Source organism: Acartia tonsa, chromosome 8, assembly GCF_053477335.1.
Source record: "Acartia tonsa isolate MP-2025a chromosome 8, ASM5347733v1, whole genome shotgun sequence".
NCBI classification, from domain to species: Eukaryota; Metazoa; Arthropoda; class Copepoda; order Calanoida; family Acartiidae; genus Acartia; species Acartia tonsa.
Window position 1 is genome coordinate 51,224,593 of NC_137267.1, and position 21,712 is coordinate 51,246,304.

At 31.5% G+C, this 21,712-nt stretch overlaps 2 protein-coding genes across 5 annotated transcripts in view; both read left to right on the forward strand.

The window, feature by feature from the left end:
• The window catches only part of LOC145327274 (spliceosome-associated protein CWC27 homolog), a 19,216-nt gene extending 14,446 nt beyond the window's left edge, over window positions 1-4,770 (forward strand). The window contains exons 14-17 of the mRNA XM_080170874.1: window positions 1,425-1,497; window positions 1,941-2,027; window positions 2,252-2,343; window positions 3,556-4,770. Of these exons, the coding sequence (XP_080027000.1) occupies window positions 1,425-1,497; window positions 1,941-2,027; window positions 2,252-2,343; window positions 3,556-3,672 (369 nt within the window). The 3' untranslated portion in view covers window positions 3,673-4,770. The remainder of the gene's footprint in view (window positions 1-1,424; window positions 1,498-1,940; window positions 2,028-2,251; window positions 2,344-3,555) is intronic.
• XRCC1 (DNA repair protein XRCC1) overlaps window positions 4,743-21,712 on the forward strand; it is a 163,406-nt gene continuing 146,436 nt past the window's right edge. For all 4 annotated transcript variants that reach the window (XM_080170861.1, XM_080170860.1, XM_080170863.1 and 1 more), the window contains exons 1-8: window positions 4,743-4,802; window positions 5,836-5,887; window positions 6,342-6,422; window positions 13,876-13,925; window positions 14,217-14,296; window positions 14,955-15,042; window positions 15,378-15,424; window positions 15,712-15,784. In XM_080170861.1, the coding sequence (XP_080026987.1) occupies window positions 4,779-4,802; window positions 5,836-5,887; window positions 6,342-6,422; window positions 13,876-13,925; window positions 14,217-14,296; window positions 14,955-15,042; window positions 15,378-15,424; window positions 15,712-15,784 (495 nt within the window). In that variant the 5' untranslated portion in view covers window positions 4,743-4,778. The remainder of the gene's footprint in view (window positions 4,803-5,835; window positions 5,888-6,341; window positions 6,423-13,875; window positions 13,926-14,216; window positions 14,297-14,954; window positions 15,043-15,377; window positions 15,425-15,711; window positions 15,785-21,712) is intronic.

Sequence of the window (21,712 nt, forward strand, 5' to 3'; positions counted from 1 at the left end):
TTGAAGGTTATATATTGAATAGATATAAAGAGGTCTTTATCCAGCTATTTATCAACTCTTGCAAATCATCAATTACTCGTCAGTCATTTAGGTATATGTAATTCTTCAAATCTCAAATATTATTATTTTGCTTTTTTAAGGTTTGCACTATTTATAAGCGGTTCTTCTAAAAGATTTTCAGCGGTCTTTCTTATAATTTCTCCTTTTTTAACTGCATTAGAAGAGATAACCAGATTTTTCTTATTTTTTATTTTAGTGCTATCTAATTTTCTTAATGGAGGATTTTCCTTACATCTTCTAAATAGCCTAAAACTTGCCCGTATCTCTACATTCTTGCATGTACCTACAACTTTCTTTGTTATAGGATTTATGAGGTATCTAAAGGGATAAGACAATGGCCGATTTATTGATGTACATCCCCAATGATTAACAACACTACCCTTCTGTAGATTGAATTTGTAGTGGTTGAAATGTCTTGCCACTCAATCTAATAAACCAACTAATCAATATTTTATAGTAAAAGTCTCCAAAGCTGTTAAGCCAATAATTTTTATAAAACTTTGGGAACTAGTGTAATATACAGCGCAAAGTCCCCTTCCACCCTGGAATTTATTTACATTTTCTTTTCCCTTTCTCCCTGTTTATATTCAGAGAAAATAATCTTTCATTTTTTACACTTTCTTATCCCAACCGTTGCAAAATTCAACTAGAAATTGAATATTTGATGGATTTTTTATGTAACACGATAAAAAGACCTTTCCCCAAGGTTGATAAGTCAATTTGTTCATAAAATGATAAAATGGTTTTGCATTTTAGAAAATCTTATTTTGAAAGAAATTTGAAAAATTATGTTTAACATATTTTTCAGGGATCTAAATGGATAAGACAATGGCCGATAAATTGATGTTCATCCCAAATGATGATACACAAAATTACTCCCTCCCCTGTAGATTAAAATGAGTTGTTGAAACGTAAGAAAACTCAACTTAATGAATTTACCAATAAAAATTCACCAAAGTCCCCGAAATTGTTGAGCCAACAAATAAAGAAACGCCATTAAAAATTTTGGGACTAGTGTAATAAATAGCCCAATGTCCCCTCCCTCCCTGTGACCTACAAAAGTGGTAACGGTGAGAGTAGTTCGAGTTCAATTCTCCATATGTTTTCCAATTATCTCAATCTGGTTCATGTAGACTTATGTCGACACACTAAAGAACTGTGGCTTATTATTCAATTAATTATGTACCTATAAATCAATTTTCTCGTATTCAATCGAATTCAGTGGATAGCATCGTATCATATCCAGCCCGTGCCTTCGGCACCTCGGGGCTAAAAAAACTGGTTTTAATCTTATAATTGTACATTCTATATCCGCGGAAAGCGGTTTATAATACGATTAAAGAAATAACTATTACCAATTTTAGGTTCCTAAAAGTAAATCAGCCCGAGAAGAGCAAACCTTGGCTATGCTGGCAAAGTTTAAAAATAAATTATCAGGTAATCTAATTTTAAAACGGATCATACCTAATGGATAAGACAATGGATCATATACGAAATTTCCCTTATTATAAATAACAATCATCGGGTAAAAACAAAAAAAAAGTAACGCGGATGTAAAACTTTGAGCACCTCAAATTCTCAAATTAATTCTCAGTCCATTGTCCCCTTCCTCACTGAATTTTATGTTTAATTTACGTTCATCTTTGTCATTCATAGGATTCTTATTGACTCAGTTATTAATGGATAAAAAGAATGTACCCATGTAGATGTGCTTCCAATGAAAATATTATTTGCTTAATTGTCAATATCTGCTAAATATTTAAAGTTTTTCTTTATGGTTTTATTTTGGTTATTTTCAAAATTTTTACTGTATAATGATTTGCTGTTGATAACTTATGAATGCTGCACGCACTACTGATATACAATTGTCCTTGTTGTAGGTATGCTTTATGACGAGGATGATGACAATGAAGAAAAAGAAAAGGAAAAAGAGAAAGAGAAAGAAAAAGAGGATTCTAAAGATGAAGGTAGTTTTGTTATGAAATGTTAATGATGTGATAAAAAGCAGGGGCAAACTTGTCGTCAATATAGGTTGCTAACATGGACGTCATTAATTGTTTAGTTCGTTGATCCAATAGGAAGGGAGGGTATAGTTTGGGGGATTGTTATTTCAGCCAGCCAGAGTATCACTTTATTAGGGTACATGAGAATCTGGTGTAAGATCCGAGTATTAATAAATCAATTTCTGTAGATGATGAAGAAATATTGGGTGATGACTGGATGAAAACTCCTCTTGTATTCAACAATGATGATAATGTACTTGCTAAGGATGCTAATACTAAGGTGACAACTCTAATATAACTCTAGTATTTATATTTAATACTGATGATAATATACTTGCTAAGGATGCTAATACTAAGGTTAGTAGTGTGACTACTCTATTATTACTCTAGTATTTAATATTAATGATGATATACTTGCTAAGGATTCTAATACTAAGGTTAGTAGTGTGACTAGTCTATTATAACTCTAGTATTTAATACTTATGATGATATACTTGCTAATGATGCTAATACTAAGGTTAGTAGTGTGACAACTCTATTATAACTCTAGTATTTAATACTGATGATAATATTATACTTGCTAAGGATGCGAATACTAAGGTTAGTAGTGTGACAACTCTAATATTACTAGTATTTAATACTGATGATATTATACTTGCTAAAGATGCTAATACTAAGGTTAGTAGTGTGACAACTCTATTATAACTCTAGTATTTAATACTGATGATAATATACTTGCTAAGGATGCTAATACTAAGGTTAGGAGTGTGACTACTCTATTATAACTCTAGTATTTAATACTGATGATATTATACTTGCTAAGGATGCTAATACTAAGGTTAGTAGTGTGACTACTCTATTATAACTCTAGTATTTAATACTGATGATATTATACTTGCTAAGGATGCTAATACTAAGGTTAGTAGTGTGACTACTCTATTATAACTCTAGTATTTAATACTGATGATATTATACTTGCTAAGGATGCTAATACTAAGGTTAGGAGTGTGACTACTCTATTATAACTCTAGTATTTAATACTGATGATAATATACTTGCTAAGGATAAAATTACCCAAAGTTTTAAAGTCTAAAAATAAGATAATGTAGTCTTAAAACTTTGAGTACAATTGTCATTTACAGTCTCATCTACCCTCCCTCCAAGAAAAAAGTACTTAGTTCTTTTCAAGAAGAGATACAACTACTTTGGGAAATAGTCCCTTTCGTAACATCGTTCCATAAGGGGCGATTCGTCGTATTTTTTAAATGGCTTTTTTATAGGTTAGGTTAGGTTATATTGGGTTAGGTGATTGCCCCACAGGGTTAAAGCCCCCCCCGCAGGGGCTAGAAATAATAGAAATTAAGTCGAGTGTCTTTACGTTTCAACCAATAATTGTAATCTACAGAAGGGGTAATTTTAAGGATGTACATTTAATTATCAGACATTGTCTTATCCCTCAAGATCCCTGGATTATTAAGACCTATTATTTCAGGATGATGACTGGTTTGATATTTATGATCCCCGCAACAAGCTCAACAAGAGAAGACGAGAGAGAGATGCTAATGGGGAGAGGGAGAGAAATAGAGTTGAGAAAATGATGAAATTATAATATTAATTGATTATTTATTTTCATGTTTCATACGTTAAATTAAAACATTGTGATTTATTTTGTAAATCTATTTTGTTAAATATTTAGTATTTCTTACACTGGAAAACGGGGGGAGGGGGGTGGTAGGAAGAGGAAAATGGTCTTTTATTACTCAGGTCCCTAAAGTTTTATAAAAGCTTTTCTTATTCGTTGGCTTAACAACTTTGTAGACGTTATTAAATTTTCATTGGTTGGTTCATCAAGTTGAGTGTTCAAAAACGTTTTAACTACTAGTTGTAATCTCCAGAATTATTAATGGTGCGTATCATTATTAGCGATCAAATTGAAGGTCATTGTCTTATCCCTTTAGATTCCTGGGTAGGGACGAATGTCATTTACTTCTATTTTTCTAATAATTGCCTCTATCCCCTTTTGTTACAAAGGGGGGGGGGGGGGCGAAAGTGACACTTTTTGAAACCAAAACTAAAAGTCAAAGGAACTCAACTAAAAAAAAGAGTTACAGGTCTGACATTTTGCATGGCAGTTGCTTTATAGGGGTACAATATGGAACTGTGAAGAAACGGCGTCGCAACTGCCGAATACCGCCGAGAAAAGGCAAAAAAAAATTTCGGCGGGAAACGGTGGTTTTCGGCGGTTGCGCCGCCGTTTCTTCACAGTTCCATATTTTACCCCTATAAAGCAACTGCCATGCAAAATCTCAGACTCTAACTCTTTTTTTTAGTTGAGTTCCTTTGTTGACTTTTAGTTTTGGTTTCGAAAAGTGTCACTTTCGCCCCCCCCCCCCTTATTTACCAAAAAAAAATTGTTTATAATCACCTTTTAAGTTAATTTGGACCATTAGAAGACTTCGCTTTTCAAACAGTATTTTTAATTATATAAGAAGTAAAGTTTTATAAAAAGAAAAAATCATTAATAAAATAAGAAGTTTTTTTTTTGTATTTCCTATTCTTTTTAAGAATATGCCTCTAAAAAATATTAATTTCTTCAATCATTGTTACCTAATTTGTTATTTTTCAATAAAATAAATGAAACTGACTGTATTTTTCATATCTCGAACATATTATAATTTCAGATAATAAAAACAATGTAAAAAAAAAAGATTTAAAATGCCACCATCAAAGTTCATAAAGGTTTGTAATCCGAAAATCATTTTTTAGAGTCGTTTTACATGTTTTTATTGCCTATGTCAAAAATGTTTTGCATGGTTCCTTATTAGTTTTTTAAGCCAAGGAAGAAAAAGGAGTAAAAGAAAAATTCAATGGATAAGAAAGATAATAGAAAAACAAAACTATTACATGTATTTTCAGCATTACTAACAGACAAACGGACCAAATAGATTGTTGTAAGGGTACCTTTCAAAAACAAACAAGCAGTCTATTTTAGATAATAGCCTAGAAAACCATATTTCTCCCACAGAAAAAGTAAACTATTGAATAGCTTAATATAATGAAATAACCGACTAATACATTTTGTATGTATGTATGTAGCCTTGATTCTCTGAAGTTAGGATTCAGATGCACGAGGAGATTGGAGGTGAGAATCTTTTGACCAATCCTAGATTGGTAAGCTTCGCGCACAGCTGAGTGTATTCTATGTTACATTACAAGCTGACCCGCAATTATCGTGGAAGCTACTCAATTATTACATCACCCTGGCCTAGAGTTTTGGCAGGTGTTCCATATTAAGCCACCCTAATTAATGGCACTCTCATATGAATGAGGAGCATGGGCGAGGGAAAGCACGATTACAGTTACTTGATAGGTAGGATCCTAACTTCCTACAAATCTCCCTCCTTACAACCTAAGGGCATCACAGGGAAGGTTGCGTGATTATATTCTGACAAATTGCAACAGCATTTGTCATCCAAGTGCAATATCTATGAGGGGACTTGAACTCGGATTTTCCCAACCACAGCGTAGTGCGCTAACCACTACTCTATGGGACACCCTACTAATACATTTTCAATCTTTGAGGACTAGGTATAGTTTAAATATTAATCATCCCCCAATTCTTGTGTTTGAAATTTTGTCTTTCGCAGCATTTAAATATTGCCCAGATAAAGATTGAGAAATTTTTTTTTGACAGATTTCTTCACAAATAAGGGTGAGGGGTTATGTGCTCGTTATGCACTTTCAAGGAAAGCAACACTTTTTACTTGTCCAGGTTGTTGGTTACAGCTCTGAGGATGCCAAGATGCCAGCCAGTAATCTGCTTTCCAGGGAAGCTTTTTCTACACCCAAAATTTACTTTGACAGTTATGGTATAGGTATAAACCAGGGATCTAAAGGGATAAGACAATGTCCGATATATTGATGTACATACATCCCCAATGTTGATAAAAATTACACCTTCTGTAGATTACAATTAGTGGTTGAAACGTTTGGAGACTTTATGATTCAACCAATAAAAAATTAATGTAAGTCTCCAAAGTTTTTAGGCCAACGAATAGAAATTTTTATTATAGATCTTTGGGGACTAGTGTAATGTCCTTCTCCCCCCCTGGGTATAACCAACAATTGAAATACAGCTTTTTTTTAAGGGGGGGGGGAGGGGTTACTATAGTATTATAACTGAATAAGACAGCCCCCCCCCACCCCCCAACAAAAAACCAAGTGAAAATACAACTATTTTTGAAGCTGGGTCCTTGATTGAAAAAGCTTCTTTTTTCACCAGTAAAGGAAAGTGGAGATGCAAAGAGGGAGGAGAAAAACAGGCCTGGGTCATTCTTCAACTTCAGGCATTGGCTAACATTAGGAAAAAAAGCTATTCAATGTTAATAAAAACTAGTTACTTCGAAGGAGGGCGAAGGAGGTCTGGAAAATAGCCTAAAACCTTCCTAGGATATATACTGAGAAGTACACACAATTCGGATCAGTATTTACTGAGATCTTAAGATTCAGACAAAAAACCCTAACTACTTTATATAATGGATTATGGCGGTTCAACACAACCTTTTTTGAGCATTGATAACCACTGCCCATTTTTTTGAAAATAAGAGTGGTGTATTTTTTCGCATAATTCAGGTTAGGTTAGGTTATATTGCACAGTTATGGAATCTTGACTACAAAGATTTTTTTATCCAATCTTGACAAGTGAGGTATTTTTGGAAAGAGGAATATATATAGAAAACGCCTATGTAAATTAGAAAATCCGCAGAAATCATATTTGCAAGTTATTTGCAAAAATCTGCAATGTTAATTTGCAAAATTAATTTCTTGCCTTAAATGACTTATTTTTAAACAAATCTTTTATGAAATATGTTTATCTATAAGTTTAGAACATACTTAAGGCAAAAAAAATTCTTTAGTGTTACTTTTTTCACCCTATGTATGAAAAAAGTAGTTTCTCACATTTTATGATAAAAAAAGGTATAGGAACATAAAATATGTTTTTTCTTGATGTAAACACAATAATTGGCATAAAATCTATCATCCTAAACGTAAAAATCAGATATAGAATCCTTTTTAGAGGAAATATAGTGCAAAAAGTAACCAAGACATTTTTGCAAAGTATGAAAATCTAAAGAAAATAGTTCTTTTTGATTTTGATATACATATCAGATAAATGGATATAAAATTAGTGATCAAAAACTATAAAACAAGTTATAAATTTTTTCAACCCTATCATTGATTAAAATGCACTTTTAGGTTTACTCATTACCAAAGTTGCACATAAAAACTCTTTTTATTAAGTTAATAAACAAAATAAATTCAAATCAACAATTAGGCGTTTTTTATGATGCAGTAGACCATTATATAGTTGGTTTTTTGGCATTTAATTTGTTTAATTACTTCATAAAAAGAGTTTTTATGCACTACTATGGTAATTCTTAAACCTAAAAGTGCAATTTAATCAATGACAGTGTTGAAAAAACTTATTACATGTTTTATAGTTTTTGATCACTAATTTTATATACATTTATCTGATATGTATATCAAAAGCAAAAAGAACTATTTTCTTTAGATTTTCATACTTTGCAAAAATGTCTTAGTTACTTTTTGCACTATATTTCTTCTAAAAAGGATTCTATATCTGATTTTTACATTTAGGATGATAGATTTTATGCCAATTATTGTGTTTACATCAAGAAAAAACATACTTTTTGTTCCTATACCTTTTTTTATCATAAAATGTGAGAAACTGCTTTTTTTATATATAGGGTGAAAAAAGTAACACTAAAGAAAATTGTTTTGCCTTAATTATGTTCTAAACTTATAGATAAACATGTTTCATAAAAAGATTTTTTCTAAATCTGTCATTTAAGGCATGAAATCAATTTTGCAAATTAACACTGCAGATTTTTGCAAATAACTTGCAATTATGATTTCTGCGGATTTTCTAATTTACATAGGCGTTTTCTATATATATTCCTCTTACCAAAAATACCTCACTTGTCAAGATTGGATAAAAAAATCTTTGTAGTCAAGATTCCATAACTGTGATTGGGTACTTGTTAGCCCCTCAGTGTAAGGCCTACTGTGCTGCAAGCAAAGGAAAAAATGCTTTTCTCAATAATTATGGGGTGATTATCAGTGCTACTGTTCAACATACACTTGGTTTAAAAGCAACAAAAAACTGTTACTAAGAGATTTTTTTGTAGGTATAAGGAAGACTTATCCTTTTTTGTTTTGTTGTGTCATCGTTTTTATTGCATTTTATTAAATGAATATTAACTTTTATAAAATTTCTCAACTTTGTAATTTAATTAAAATTTACGAGTTCCAGACTTAAAATTTTAGATAGTTAAATATTCATAAGTTTAACTTAAGTCTTGAAAATGTAAACAAAAGCCTAAATGGTCTTTTTAATTCTCTTTAATCTTAGATAAAAGCTTTGTAGCTAATGTAAAATGTTTTGATATTAGACTAGGTTGGAGTCGGATGCTTAAACAAATTTTGAACATTATGTAGATAGAGTAGAATTGAAGTAAAATATACAGGGACATAAAGGGATAAGACAATGGCCGGTAAAAATATGTACATCCTAATGATAAAAAACAAAATTACTTCTTCTGTAGATAACAATTAATGATTGAAACGTTCGGACACTCAACTTAAAGAAATCCTAAGCTAAATTTTCTTTTTGACCGCTATACTAGTAATAATTTCCAGCAGAACTGGGAGGGAGGGAGGTGACATTGGACTGCAAACAATACTGGTTCCCAAAGTTTTACAATAACGTTCTCTCAATACTTGGCATAAAATCTTTTGGGACTTATTTCATTGGGTTGTACGAAATAGCTAATAGCACTTATCCTTATACTAAAGTAATTGGATGTTTGTCTGTTTTTCTGTGTGTCTGTACCGAATGATCTCGCTAACCGCTGAACCGATCGGGTTCTCCTTAACAGAGTAGATTCTCATATGTCCCGGGAAGGTTTTTAACTATTTTGGGGGAGGGTACCACCACCTTCCCAAGAGAAATCACAAAAAATCGAAATTTTTTTTACGTTCTAGATTTTAGAAAGAGAGTTCAACGCAAACATAAACGTCAAAAGCAACATAGACATATTTTAAATATAAAAAAAAACATATAAAGTGCCACTAGAGGCCTCAGGGGCGTAGCCGCTAGTCCATGGATATAACATCAACTTATCGTCCACTGTCTTATCCCTTGGAAAAAACGTGAGCATTGTAAATAAATTTAACAGTCATTGTCAACTCCCTTCCTGTATTAGTTTGTGAACTATTTCTAATTTAATTAGGTTGACGTTTATGCAAAGTAAACTGTCAACCCTTCCCCCAGAGAGACATCCAAGTCCTGGCAGTTTTTTTAGATGCGAAGCATCTCGACAATAACCAAAAAGTCAAAGTTTTAGAGTGTTTGTTAAGATCACACTAAAATCTGACCCGAAGTTTCTAATTGAGGCTAGTTAATAAAGTCCCTGGATGGTTTTAGGCTATTTTATTACGCCTACCCACTATAAATTATATCAGGAATATGACACTAATAGTAAGAGTATGGAAAAAAAAACCTCGAATTTTTATCCGATGTGACTCATTTTCATTCACAGTTAGAACTGCCAGACAAAGATTGTGCAACCATAGAGTTTTTATGTCTGTTGGGTGTAACTTTTTTGTCTGTTGGGTGTAACTTTACCGGATATACCGGGTGTTTAGCACCCCTTAGTTATCCATAGTTGTTGGCCCTTAGGGTAATCTATAATACAAAGTAGAACGATGTCTGTCTGTCTGTCTGTTTGTTTGTCTGTTTGTTTGTAGCGAAGGATCTCGCTAACCGCTGAACCGATCGGGTTCTCCTTAACAGGGTAGCTTCTCATAGTTCCCGGGAAGGTTTATAACTATTTTCTTGGGGGGGGGGGGGGCACCCCCAACCACCCCAAAAATGAAAAATACCCCCCCCCAAAAAAAAATTTTCTTTTTAAAACTAAAATTAAAATAGTGGCGTCGACTACCCCCCCCCCCAAAAAAAAAAAAATTAACTGTCATGAGTTTCTTTAATCCACTTAAAATTAATTGAATACCTAGGTATATTAAAATCTACTTCTATGCTAAGAAAACCTTCCTTGTAATTCAATTCATCTCCCCCTTTTTTGTTTCAGACCTTCATATAATACATCTGAAGATTAAAGCTTTCCTAAAGTTCTCCCTTGAGTGTTTTTTCTTGCCAAGTTTGAAAACCTTGTTAATTTAGTTAATGTCCCTATTTTGCATTCTCTCTGCGAATCAGGCCGAAAGGAATGACAAAATGAGCTCAAAAACTGTTTTAAAAGTTTCTTTTTCACTCGTAGTTACATCCAGGGATCTAAAGGGATAAGACAATGGCCGATAAATTGATGTACATCAACAATGATAAATTGATGTAGATCTACAATGATGACACACAAATTACCCCTTATGCAGATTAAAATTAGTGCTGCGGTTGTACCGTTTGAACCTTCAACTCAATAAACCAACCAATTAAAATTCAGTAAACGTCATCCCAAGGTTGTTAAGCCAAAGAATAAGAAAACAGTTCTTTTAAATCTTTGGTGACTAGTGTAATAGTCCATTGCCCCCTCTCTCTCTGGGTAACGTCCCTTTTCCATTGAAATAAAAGGGAAAAGCAATCAATGAACAAACGAACAATTCAAATATTTAGTTGCAACTATTATTCATTCAGTATATAAGATATTTAATACAGACATAATTTCCTTATTATTTGTAGTTCTAACCACACTCGTTCTTTGTGCCCAATTTTCGTTGGAATCATAATTATGAACTCATTAGAATAATAATAATAATTAGAGTCTAAGTGGCTAATAATGTTTAGATGGACATACTTACCTGATAAAGGTATAGAGTAGCACAGCTTTCCAAATTAAAAATTAACATTACTGAAATCATCATACAAGTTTTGGAAATGATAGGATTATTCTAACATGCAAATAATTACAATTAGAGCTTTAGTTCCCTTAAAAATATAATTTTTTATAAGACCTTATAATACAAAAGAATAGTTATAGAATAGTCGTTAAAAAAATTCTCGAATTTCAAAATTTCTCCTGTAGGTATACATTTCCCTTTATCCTTGCTCTTTTTTGTTTACTTTTAAAGTTTCCTCTTTTATGTCGTTAATGGATAGTTGCACCTTAAAAACCTTGCATAAAACTTGCAATATTAGTTTTAAGTTTTAATCTAGTTATAAAATTAATAAGGATGTATAAATGCATTTTCAGTATGACTTTGAAACCGATTAATATCCGCTGGATTAGTACCGGTTCTCAGTTATACTGAATTGTGTATAGCATCGTATTACTGACAATTTTCCATGAGTATTAAAATTAAAGATATAAGATTGATACCAGTTTTTGTTAGTCAGGGACTGCGGCCTCTAGGAGCTAACAAAACTGGTTTTATTTTTATATTTTTTCATTTTAATACCCGCGGAAAGTTGTCTATAATACAATGCGATAGATAACTATTTTGAAATTAAAAATAGTTTGAGTTTAAGCATGGATGAATTTAGGATTACATACTAAAAATTTTCGTTAAGTAGGTACATTTTTATCAAATTAAAACTACCTATTCATAAAACCCAGAGATCTAAGGGGATAAAACTATGGCCGGTGAATTGATATACATCCCCAATAATGATAGACAAAGATACCCCTTCTTTAGATTACTATTAGTGTTTGAAACGATTGGACACTCAACTTAATGAATCAACCAATCAAAATACAATTAAACTCCCCAAAGATGTTAGGCCAACAAATAAGAAAACATTATCTTAAACTTTGGGGACTAGTGTAATAAACACCTCAATGTCCCCGCCTTCCCTGATAAAACTAATTATCTTTTTTTCTTATATTTTTCATTATTTTCTTCAAAGTAAAATTTAAATAAAGATTTAAAAGTAATGCCTATTTTACATTTTTATGATTGATTCACTTCAAAAGGTTGCAAGGGTCCAATTTGCATCTTTTTATTTGCAATATTATTGGAATATTGCAATTGTTTTTTTTTGCAATTTCAATTTCTCATAAATAGAGATTTATTGATATTTATCAAACTGTTTTGTTCTTATATAATTTCAATTTATTTTGATGAAGCTGCTGTAAACAAAACGAGAATGGTACGGTCTAAATAGCTCTTTAATGAAAAAAGACAAACATGAACAATAACATTCAGCAGTAAATGAAAAGAATGTTAAAAATCGAAATTTATAAATATAAAATATTTGAAACCAGGGAGGAAGGGGACATTGTTCTGCTTGTTACACTAGTCTTCAAAGTTTTTTTTATTTGTTTACTTAACACCTTTGGGGACTTTCATTGAATTTATTGGTTGGTTTATTTAGTTGAGTGTCCAAACGTTTCAACCACTTGGAGTAACAGGAGGGTATTTTATGTACATCATTTGGGACGTATATTAATTTATCGACCATTATCTAATCCCTTTAGATCACTGATTTGAAACCCTTCTAAACATATATTACTGTTACTTACCTAATTTCTGATCGACTTGAAGATTAATCTTGCTACAACAAAAATTGCAACAAAATTCTTTCAGATTGATATTACTTTTATGTCTTGTAAATAAGAGATTTGATTGGATGAAATTGTGAATATTAGATGCAAAAATGTCAGGGATATAAAGGGATAAGACAATGCCTGATAAATTTGATACAACCCTAATGATTATTTACAAAATTACCCCTTTTGTAGATTACATTTTTTTGTTGAAACGTTGGGACACTCAAGTTAATGAACCAACCTAATCATAATTCAATAAAAGTCCCCAAAGAAAACGTTACTATAAAACTTTGGGGACCAGTGTAATTAAGAGTTGATGGTCCCCTGACTCCTAGAAAAATATGATGAAAAGAATTTTTGATTAAAAACTTTCAATGCACACGAATAGAATAAAGTGTTGAGATGCATTTCTTACATATCTGCAGAGATCAAAGGAATAAGACAATGGCCTATAAATTTATGTACATCTCCAATTATGATGCATTCATTACAATAAGTGTTTGAACATTTGGACACTCATCTTAATGAACCAACAAATCAAAATTCAATAAAAGTCCCCGAAGTTGTTAAGCCAACGAATAATAAAACGTTATTAAAATACTTTGTGGACTAGTGTAATAAACAACCCATTGTCACCTTCCTTCCTTTATATATGTCATCAAAAAAGCGGATGCGCCAATAGTCTTAGAGGCGTTTTACCTTTAACTTGGATTAAGTCTGGAATCATTAATCTAATAATAATACCTACAAGATATTTAAAAAGCCTCATAGAAAATATTAATTAACCCCTTTCAAATATTAAATTTTTAAATTATCTTTTTATACCTAGGTAGATTTTTTTTTTGATCAATTAAAATATTATTTGCTTTCTTAAATACTAGCGGCTACGCCCCTAGAGGCCTCTAGTGGCACTTTGAATGTGTTTTTTTTAAATATTAGATTAGAGAAATAATTGGTTTATGTTTCGTTCAAGTCTTTTTTTTGGAAGGGGTAATTTTTTTCTAGAGGTGATTTCTCTTGGGGAGGTGGTCGTACCCTCTCCCAAAACAGTTATAAACCTTCCCAGGACCTATGCGTATCTACCCTGTAAAGGAGAACCCGATCGGTTCAGCGGTTAGTGAGATCCTTTGGTACAAACACACAGACAAACAGACATCCTGTTACTTTAGTATTCTTAAATATAAATTTGTCCTTGTTGAAAATAAAAAAATTGAATAACTTGTTATCACTTAGTCATGTGGACATTGGCAACTTTGGATCAGCATTTATTGAAGTTCAGGTAAAACAATGGATATTTTATTACTTGGATGTTACACCATATTCATGTTCTATAATAAAGTAAAACTAGCATCGGGCTATAATATAATGATAATGATACCCCCCATCCTCTCCACTCCTCCTGGATGAACGAACTGACCAATTAATGGGTTACATGTTAGTAACCCAAATTGACGAAAGTGTTTCGTCACGTTTCATAATCTACAACCCTTTGCTTCCACAACCTAATTTTCACTTTTTAAAACTATTATCATTATCAATAATATTAATGTTGTCATATTGAAATCTATAGGTTGGACGGATTGGTATGGACCAGGAACAGTTTGCTGTCCTGCTGCCAAGCAGCTCTTTCATGGGACCTGAAGAATCAAGGTTTGTAAAGGGTTTAGTTTCTCATTATGTTGAATTGAAACATAAATGACCTCTGGGGCTATACAATAGCCTAGAACCAGCCTTTATCACAAATTAAGCTCTTCTGAAAAGTAAAATCCGATTGGACCTGTCATTTCATAAATCTTCTCCTGCAAATGATATAAATTATAGATGATATTTAATGGAACTATTTGTATATACTAGCAGCTAACCTAATAAACTCAGATTATTTCTTTAAAGGAGGAGTAAATATTTTTCTCGTATTCATTCGAATCCGGTGGATAGGAACCGGTTCTCATCCATACGAAAAAACTATGTCTAGTATCGTTTTATATCCAGTGAGCTTTCTACGAATATAAAAATGTACAATCATAAGATTAAAAGGTTTTAATCTCATAATTGTACATTCTATATCCGCGGAAAGCCGTTTATGATACGATGCGAGAAATAACTATTATCTTTCATGTGCAACTTTTCGCATTCAATAAAATTGCTTAAAACTAGAATCTCAATGAAATAAAGCTTCCAGAAAACACTCTTAATATATCCTATTTTTTTAAAACGATGGAAGATTAAACTAAACAGTTCTAAAAATGAGATATAGATGTCGTAAATTTTATTATTAACAACAATTTTGATAAATATTTTCTTGTATTAGAGCAATGACAAATGAGACTCGAGTGCGCATGTTTTCCTCAGATAAATTGAGCCAGTCTGCTCTGAAGGAAAAATGGAATCTAATTAAGGTAAAACACTCAGCGATTAAAGGGATTTTAAATTACAAAAAAAATAGTTAACAAATTTTGATGGGTGAATTTTTGCCTTTGTATACTTTCATATTTTGTGGGACAAAGTGATGAAGATTAATTTAACAGCTATCGTTTCCTCTGGGAAATGGCACACGTAGAAAAAAATATGTTGCCTCCAATATTTCTCATGTTCTGAATTTTTACATTTTAATTCGGTAATTCAAATAAAACCTCTTTCTAAAAAATTTATTAATCTTTCTAAAAAACCTGATATAGTAAACTGTACTTACTTTCAAGCAAATAAATCAAATATTTTATTTTTTTTGCTATAGGTGATTTGCTCACAGCCCTTCAATAGACATGAAAAATATGGCATTAGGTAAGTTTTTTTTTAATGATAACTTAAGAAAAAGAAAGTTATAGAGAACTTTTAAATTCATTATTATTTGCCCCCCCCCCCCCCCCCAGACATTATAGGCTTTAATTCATAGTTTTTAGGTGGCTCACATACCCAACTCTTAATTTTTAAAAGATCATTTTTGGGGGAAGTGTAGTAGGGGGAATACTTTTTAAAGGAAACATCCTGGCCCTTCCAACCACAATTACCGAAAAATGGGTTAAAACCAGCTAAGGACTAATTATTTATAAAGTAAAATATGTTTTTAGTTTTATTGCTCTAACAGCAACAGAGGATTCTATTTTGAAGACCCATGAAACACCTGCGGAACAACCTAAAAAGGTAAACAACAAAAAAATAGATAGATCTACGGAAATGGATATAGAATACGTGGATTTATATTGACAGGGGACAATTTTGATATATACCTAAGATCCTCCAACTAACGCTATTTAAGCAGCACCACTCTCTACAGGCTTCAGGCCATTTTTAACTTGTAATACAAAATCATTATTAAGACAAAATATATTAAAACCCTAGATTCTTTAGTAGAGCCTATTCTGCAAATAAATATATTTAAAAACCATTCAAAGATTAAGTAAATAACAATAATCAAAACAGTTCATATTAATTTTATTAAACATAAAATTCATAGATAAATAAATAAATCTTCATAGATGAAATAATTCTTCAGCAACAACATACTGAAACAAACATATATATTTATTAATATAAAATTACAATAGATGATAATCTAGCATATTTTTGTTAATTTAGGTTGCTTATATGAACCTCATGTATTGGCCAGTTTGTTCATCCAGTAGAAGGGGAGGGGATAAGGTAGAGGAAAAGCTAACCGTTACGGATGGACGGACTGACCGACGCAAATTATTGAAAAACTTATGTATTGTGTTGTCTGATTGTCAAATGATTTGTTAATGTCAAATCTACATAAATTCAAAAAAAATATTAATTTGATTTTCGGGTATCAGTATCACTATTTCCATTGCAAATTGTGTCAGCTTATGAATCATGAAATCAAAATATTATTATTATATAATCTAATTTGGTTATATTTATATCCAGGGATAAAAATAGCTAAGAAATTGATGTACAACCCTTAATGATGATACACAAAATTATCCCTTCTGAAGATTACAATTACAATTAGTGGTTGAAACGTTTGGACACTCAACTAAATGAACCAACCAATCAAAATTCAATAAAAGTTCCCAAGGTTGTTAAGCTAACAAATAAAAATACGTTATTTTAAGACTTTGGAGACTAGTGTAATAACCAGCCCAATGTCTCTCCCTCTCTGATTTATATCTCATTCATTTCCAAGAGAAAACTAAAACCAACTCAACAACATTACCTTATAGCTATAGAACTTTAAATTTTAAGAAATTGTAGATAAGGAATATATTCTCACTATAATATTCAATACATCTTACTCAGAATAAATATTACAAGTTGATATTTTGTTTGGCAGTTTCTAGTTAAACTTTAATAGAAACTTTTACTTTGATATGAAAAGCTTTCCATACCCTTCCATATCTGTACATATTTATTTTAAAACTGAAAAGTAGGCTTCAACCAATTATCTGGTAGTTGTAGCCCATCAAATATAAACTTTTTTAAAAAGGAGCTTTTCTATTATTAGGGTCTTTCAAATATATGCCATATAAATGTAGTTTATTTAACCCATTGACTAGGATAAAATATGCGGTTCACTAAATTAAGTTCAAATGCACTTCCTGAAACTACCCCTTTTATTTTTTGTTTTTAAAAATGTTAAGACATTTTTATGTTAGGTTATTTTTTTCTTGGGGTGATTTCTCTAGAGGGGGTGGTGGTACCCTCCACCAAAATAGTTTAAAACCTTCCCAGAACCTATGAGAAGCTACACTGTAAAGAAGAAACATATCGTCTTACTGGTTAGCGATATCATTTCGTACCCATAGACATACAGATATCTTGTTACTTTTATATAAGGATAGAAAAATTGAGTTTATATCCTAAACCTGAAATGTGTAAAGAACGTGTCCCAACTTTTATGATTTTTTAACCCATTCGTGACGAACTTCCAAAGTTCAAAGTTTTGATTCAACGGGGTTCAAAAAAATAGTTTTTTCAACAGAATTAAAAAATGTAAGGTGTCAAGTTTAAGATCTTACTATTTTTGTTCATAATGGCAATTTTCTTCTCTTTTGTTGCGTTTTAGTTCGTTAAAACAAACTTAATTTAGAAAAAAAAACTTAAATTACTTCAAAAATAAGAGGTCTACAAAAAAAACGATTGCATATCTAAATTCTATGGATCATTTTACATCTACTACTTACTAAAACACCGACTAGATATTTTTAAAAATCACAAAAGTTAGGACACATTCTTTTAAAAATGGATAGATTAACCATGTTAACCCACGTGGGAAATTCATAACACATCCTCAAACTTTTAATCAAAGTTAAGGAAAATTTTGGTAAAATATGTCAAGTATTGTTTTAATTTAACACACTTTATAGAATTTAGCTTTTCAATATCCTAATAAGTAACAAGTAACAGGATGTTTGTCTGTCTGTCTGTCTGTCTCTCTCTGACTGCTGAACTGTAGAGCTCATAAAGGTAGGTTTATAACTATTTTGGGGGACCCACCCCTATTCTCTTGAGTACCTTAGAGGCTCCTAAAACGTAGTTGCTATATAATATCATATGAAATTTTAGTACCCAGATGGGAATCATACTTAATTTTTTTCTACTCTAAGCTGGATACCATTTTGAAATTTAAGTAAAACTCGTGGATCTGAAGGAATAAGAAAATGGATGATAAATTTATGTATATCCCTAATGATGATTTACAAAACTACCCCTTCTGTAGATGACATTTAGTGATTGAAACGTTTAAATACTCAAGTTAATGAACCAAACAATCTAAATTCTATAAAGTTGTTGAGCCAACGAATATGAAAAAGTTAATATAAAACTTTGGGGACTTGTGTAATCAACAGCCCAATGTCCCTTCCCTCACTAAGTAAAAATCATATTTATATGCATTTCTCTTGTAATGAAATAAAAAATTGCAAATTTTAAAATAAGGTGACAAATTTTTGCAAAAAAAGTAAAAGATTTTGATATTTTATGTTAAGATGAATACATATGTAAATTTTAAGTACGTATATTGATGTAAAAATGTCAGAATTTTCCATCAATATGTTACATGCATATATGCTAACTACAAACTTTTAGGCTTGAACCGATTTAAGGGTTTCTTTTTTTTATTATGTTTACCAAAAATTTAATTAATAAATAAAAATTGCGATATAAAAATGTTTTTGGGATTTATGTATACAAAAAAATACGTTAACGAAGTGGGCCTTTCTCAATTTTAGACTGTTACATGTTATTTCTCTGTAAAATTACAGAAAATTTCTTTTTCGTTGTTATGCCAATTACTTATTAAATTTTAGAACACTTTAAAATAACCCAAACACAAGAATAGATCTTTAAAAAAGGATATAATATAGATCAGAAGCGTGCAGAAAGGGGGGGGGGTATCCACCCTTGGCAGAAACCTGTGCACGCAACTTAAAAAGAAAGACAGGTTTGTAAGCTTTGCTACTTAAATAGATGTAGAATATATGTGGATATTATGACAGGGGAAAAATTTTCGTCAATTTAGCTTGTTAAATAGAATTTATTTATAGGTCAGTTCGTTCATCCAGTAGGAGGGGAGGCGGGTGTATCGTTATTTTAGCCTGCTGTAAATTTCAATTTATTAGAGAACAAGAAAAATCTGGTGTAAGATCCAAGTTATAATGTATCCGTTATCCATCGCTACTTTGAACCTTAAAAATGTATATATCTTAAATTATGACATATTTGATTGAAGAGTGGATAAACCTAATCGGATATTTGAGCAACACCTACCCAAATCCTTCAACATAGATGTTTTCCACGGGTTTATAGACAAGTAAAAAGGTTAAAAATAACAAGGATGACAACATCCATAAAAGCAAAGCACTGAAACGGTAGGACAAACGGACATTAACACTTGTATAGTGTCTCAATAATCAGAATATAAAAGTATAAGAGTTGAAGCAAAATTGTATAAGTAAATTCGTTGAAAAACTGCTTGATACAGGATGATGTTTATGGACATACTTACATTTTTAGGACTTGATTATAGAGTTTCTTCGCTTATAAATTGTTCTTTGTTGTCCAAGGAATCAATATACCAAAAATCAGATCAAACGGATAATTAGATCACATAAAAATTTTTTCTTAAAAAAGTAGAAAAATCAACATGTTTAAAATGGACATACGGACATTCTGGTAATGATTATAGAGTTGCTACGCTTTCTAAAGCTAACTACTACAGGAATCATCATGCAAAGTTTGAAATCGATAGGACAATTCTAACATGCCTAAATTAACGAATAAAAGCTATCTATTTCGGACGGACGTACGGACATACGGACGGACCTACCCTAATTATAGAAAAGCTACGCTTTTAACCAATTATAGAAAATCTTAGCTTTTAAAAATTACAAAAAAAATCACATATCCTATCATTTCTATTTGATTTTGTAAGGACGGGGCATTGGACTGAAAATTAAAATAGTACCCAAAGGTTCACAAGTTTTAATTCTCTGTCATTGGCTGACTCGAAAACTTTATATAAATTGTGATTGGTCGCATTTGGTGGGTGATTGTTTATTTTTTTTTATTTATGAGCGATTTCTCTTGGGATACCTTGGAGATACTTTTACTCCCAAATAGTTAAAAATAGAAAAAACCTATTCTACAAAGATGAGAATCCTCACGGTAAAGGAGAACCATATTAGTCTAGCGGAATCAAAAAACAGACAGACAGACATTCTATTACGTTTATATTATGATAACTTAGACGTCGCAACGTTTTGTCAGACTGACATAGCTAAGTAAAAGAGTAGCTCTGCTTCTAAAAGTATTTCCAGTATCTCTTCGAGACCGATTAATATCTGCCGGCTTAGAACCGGTTCATAGCGGTACGGTAAGATTATGTAAAGCATCGTATTACAGACAATTGTACACCAATATAATAATAATAATCATAAAAAAAAATTTATTAGCCCGTGCCTTCGATCCCTCGGGGCTTACAAAACTGGTTTGGATCTTGGTAATTTTTCATTTTAATATCCGCAGAAAGCAGCCCATAGTACGATGCGATAAATTGCTATTACCTACCCCTTTATCCAATATTTTTGCCACAATTTTATGCTCGAAGGAGTACAAAATATGAAAATATATTTAAAGTATCAAAGATAATATACAATATATTTTTAAACCTGATATGTAAAACATGTTTATTGCATATGTTACCATTTATAACACTAGGGGCTGCACCACTAGCATCTAGGGGCTCTTCATTTAAACAATTAGGGGCCAAAAATAGTTTAAACCATCCAGTGACATGTGTTAAGCTTCTTAAGCTATAGACAAAAAAAACCTTGCTACCTCATAGGCTCATATAATAGGATAAATGTTGGGGAAAAGTAGTCTTGGAAAATATTTGATTAGAACTTATTTTTCTTAGTAAATATGTTTTGGATGCACTGAACTAAGGAACAAGTCTTGCTTTAGATACATCAGTCTAATAAAAGTATTTTTTAAAAGCGAAGCTTTTCTATAATTAGGGTAGGTCCGTCCGCACGTCTGTAACGGATAGCTTTTTCCGTTAATTTAGGCATGTTAGAATTGTCCTATCGATTTCAAATTTTGCATGGTGATTCCTTTAGTAGATAGGTACGATTTAGAAAGCATAACAACTCTATAATAATCACCAAAATGTCCGTACGTCCATTTTAAACATGTTAATTTTTAATTTTTTAACAACAAATTTTTATGTGATCTAATCATCCGATTGATCTGATTTTTGGTATATTGATTCCTCGGACAACAAAGTATAATGTAATAAGCCAAGCAACTCTATAATCAAGTCCTAAAAATGTAAGTATGTCCATAAACATTATCCTGAATCAAGCAGTTTTTCAACAAATTTACTTACAATTTTATTTCGTTCGAGTTGTATACATTTACATTCTGATTATTCAGTTCTGACACTATACAAGCATTAATGTCCGTTTGTCCTAAGGTTTCCGAGCTTCGCTTTTATGGATGTTGTCATCCTTTTTTTTTTATAAATAATTAACTTTATCCTCCTTAAAGGCAAATGGACTTTTATTCATTCAAGCCAACTTTTTTGAAAAATATGATTTATTGAAGGTTTGT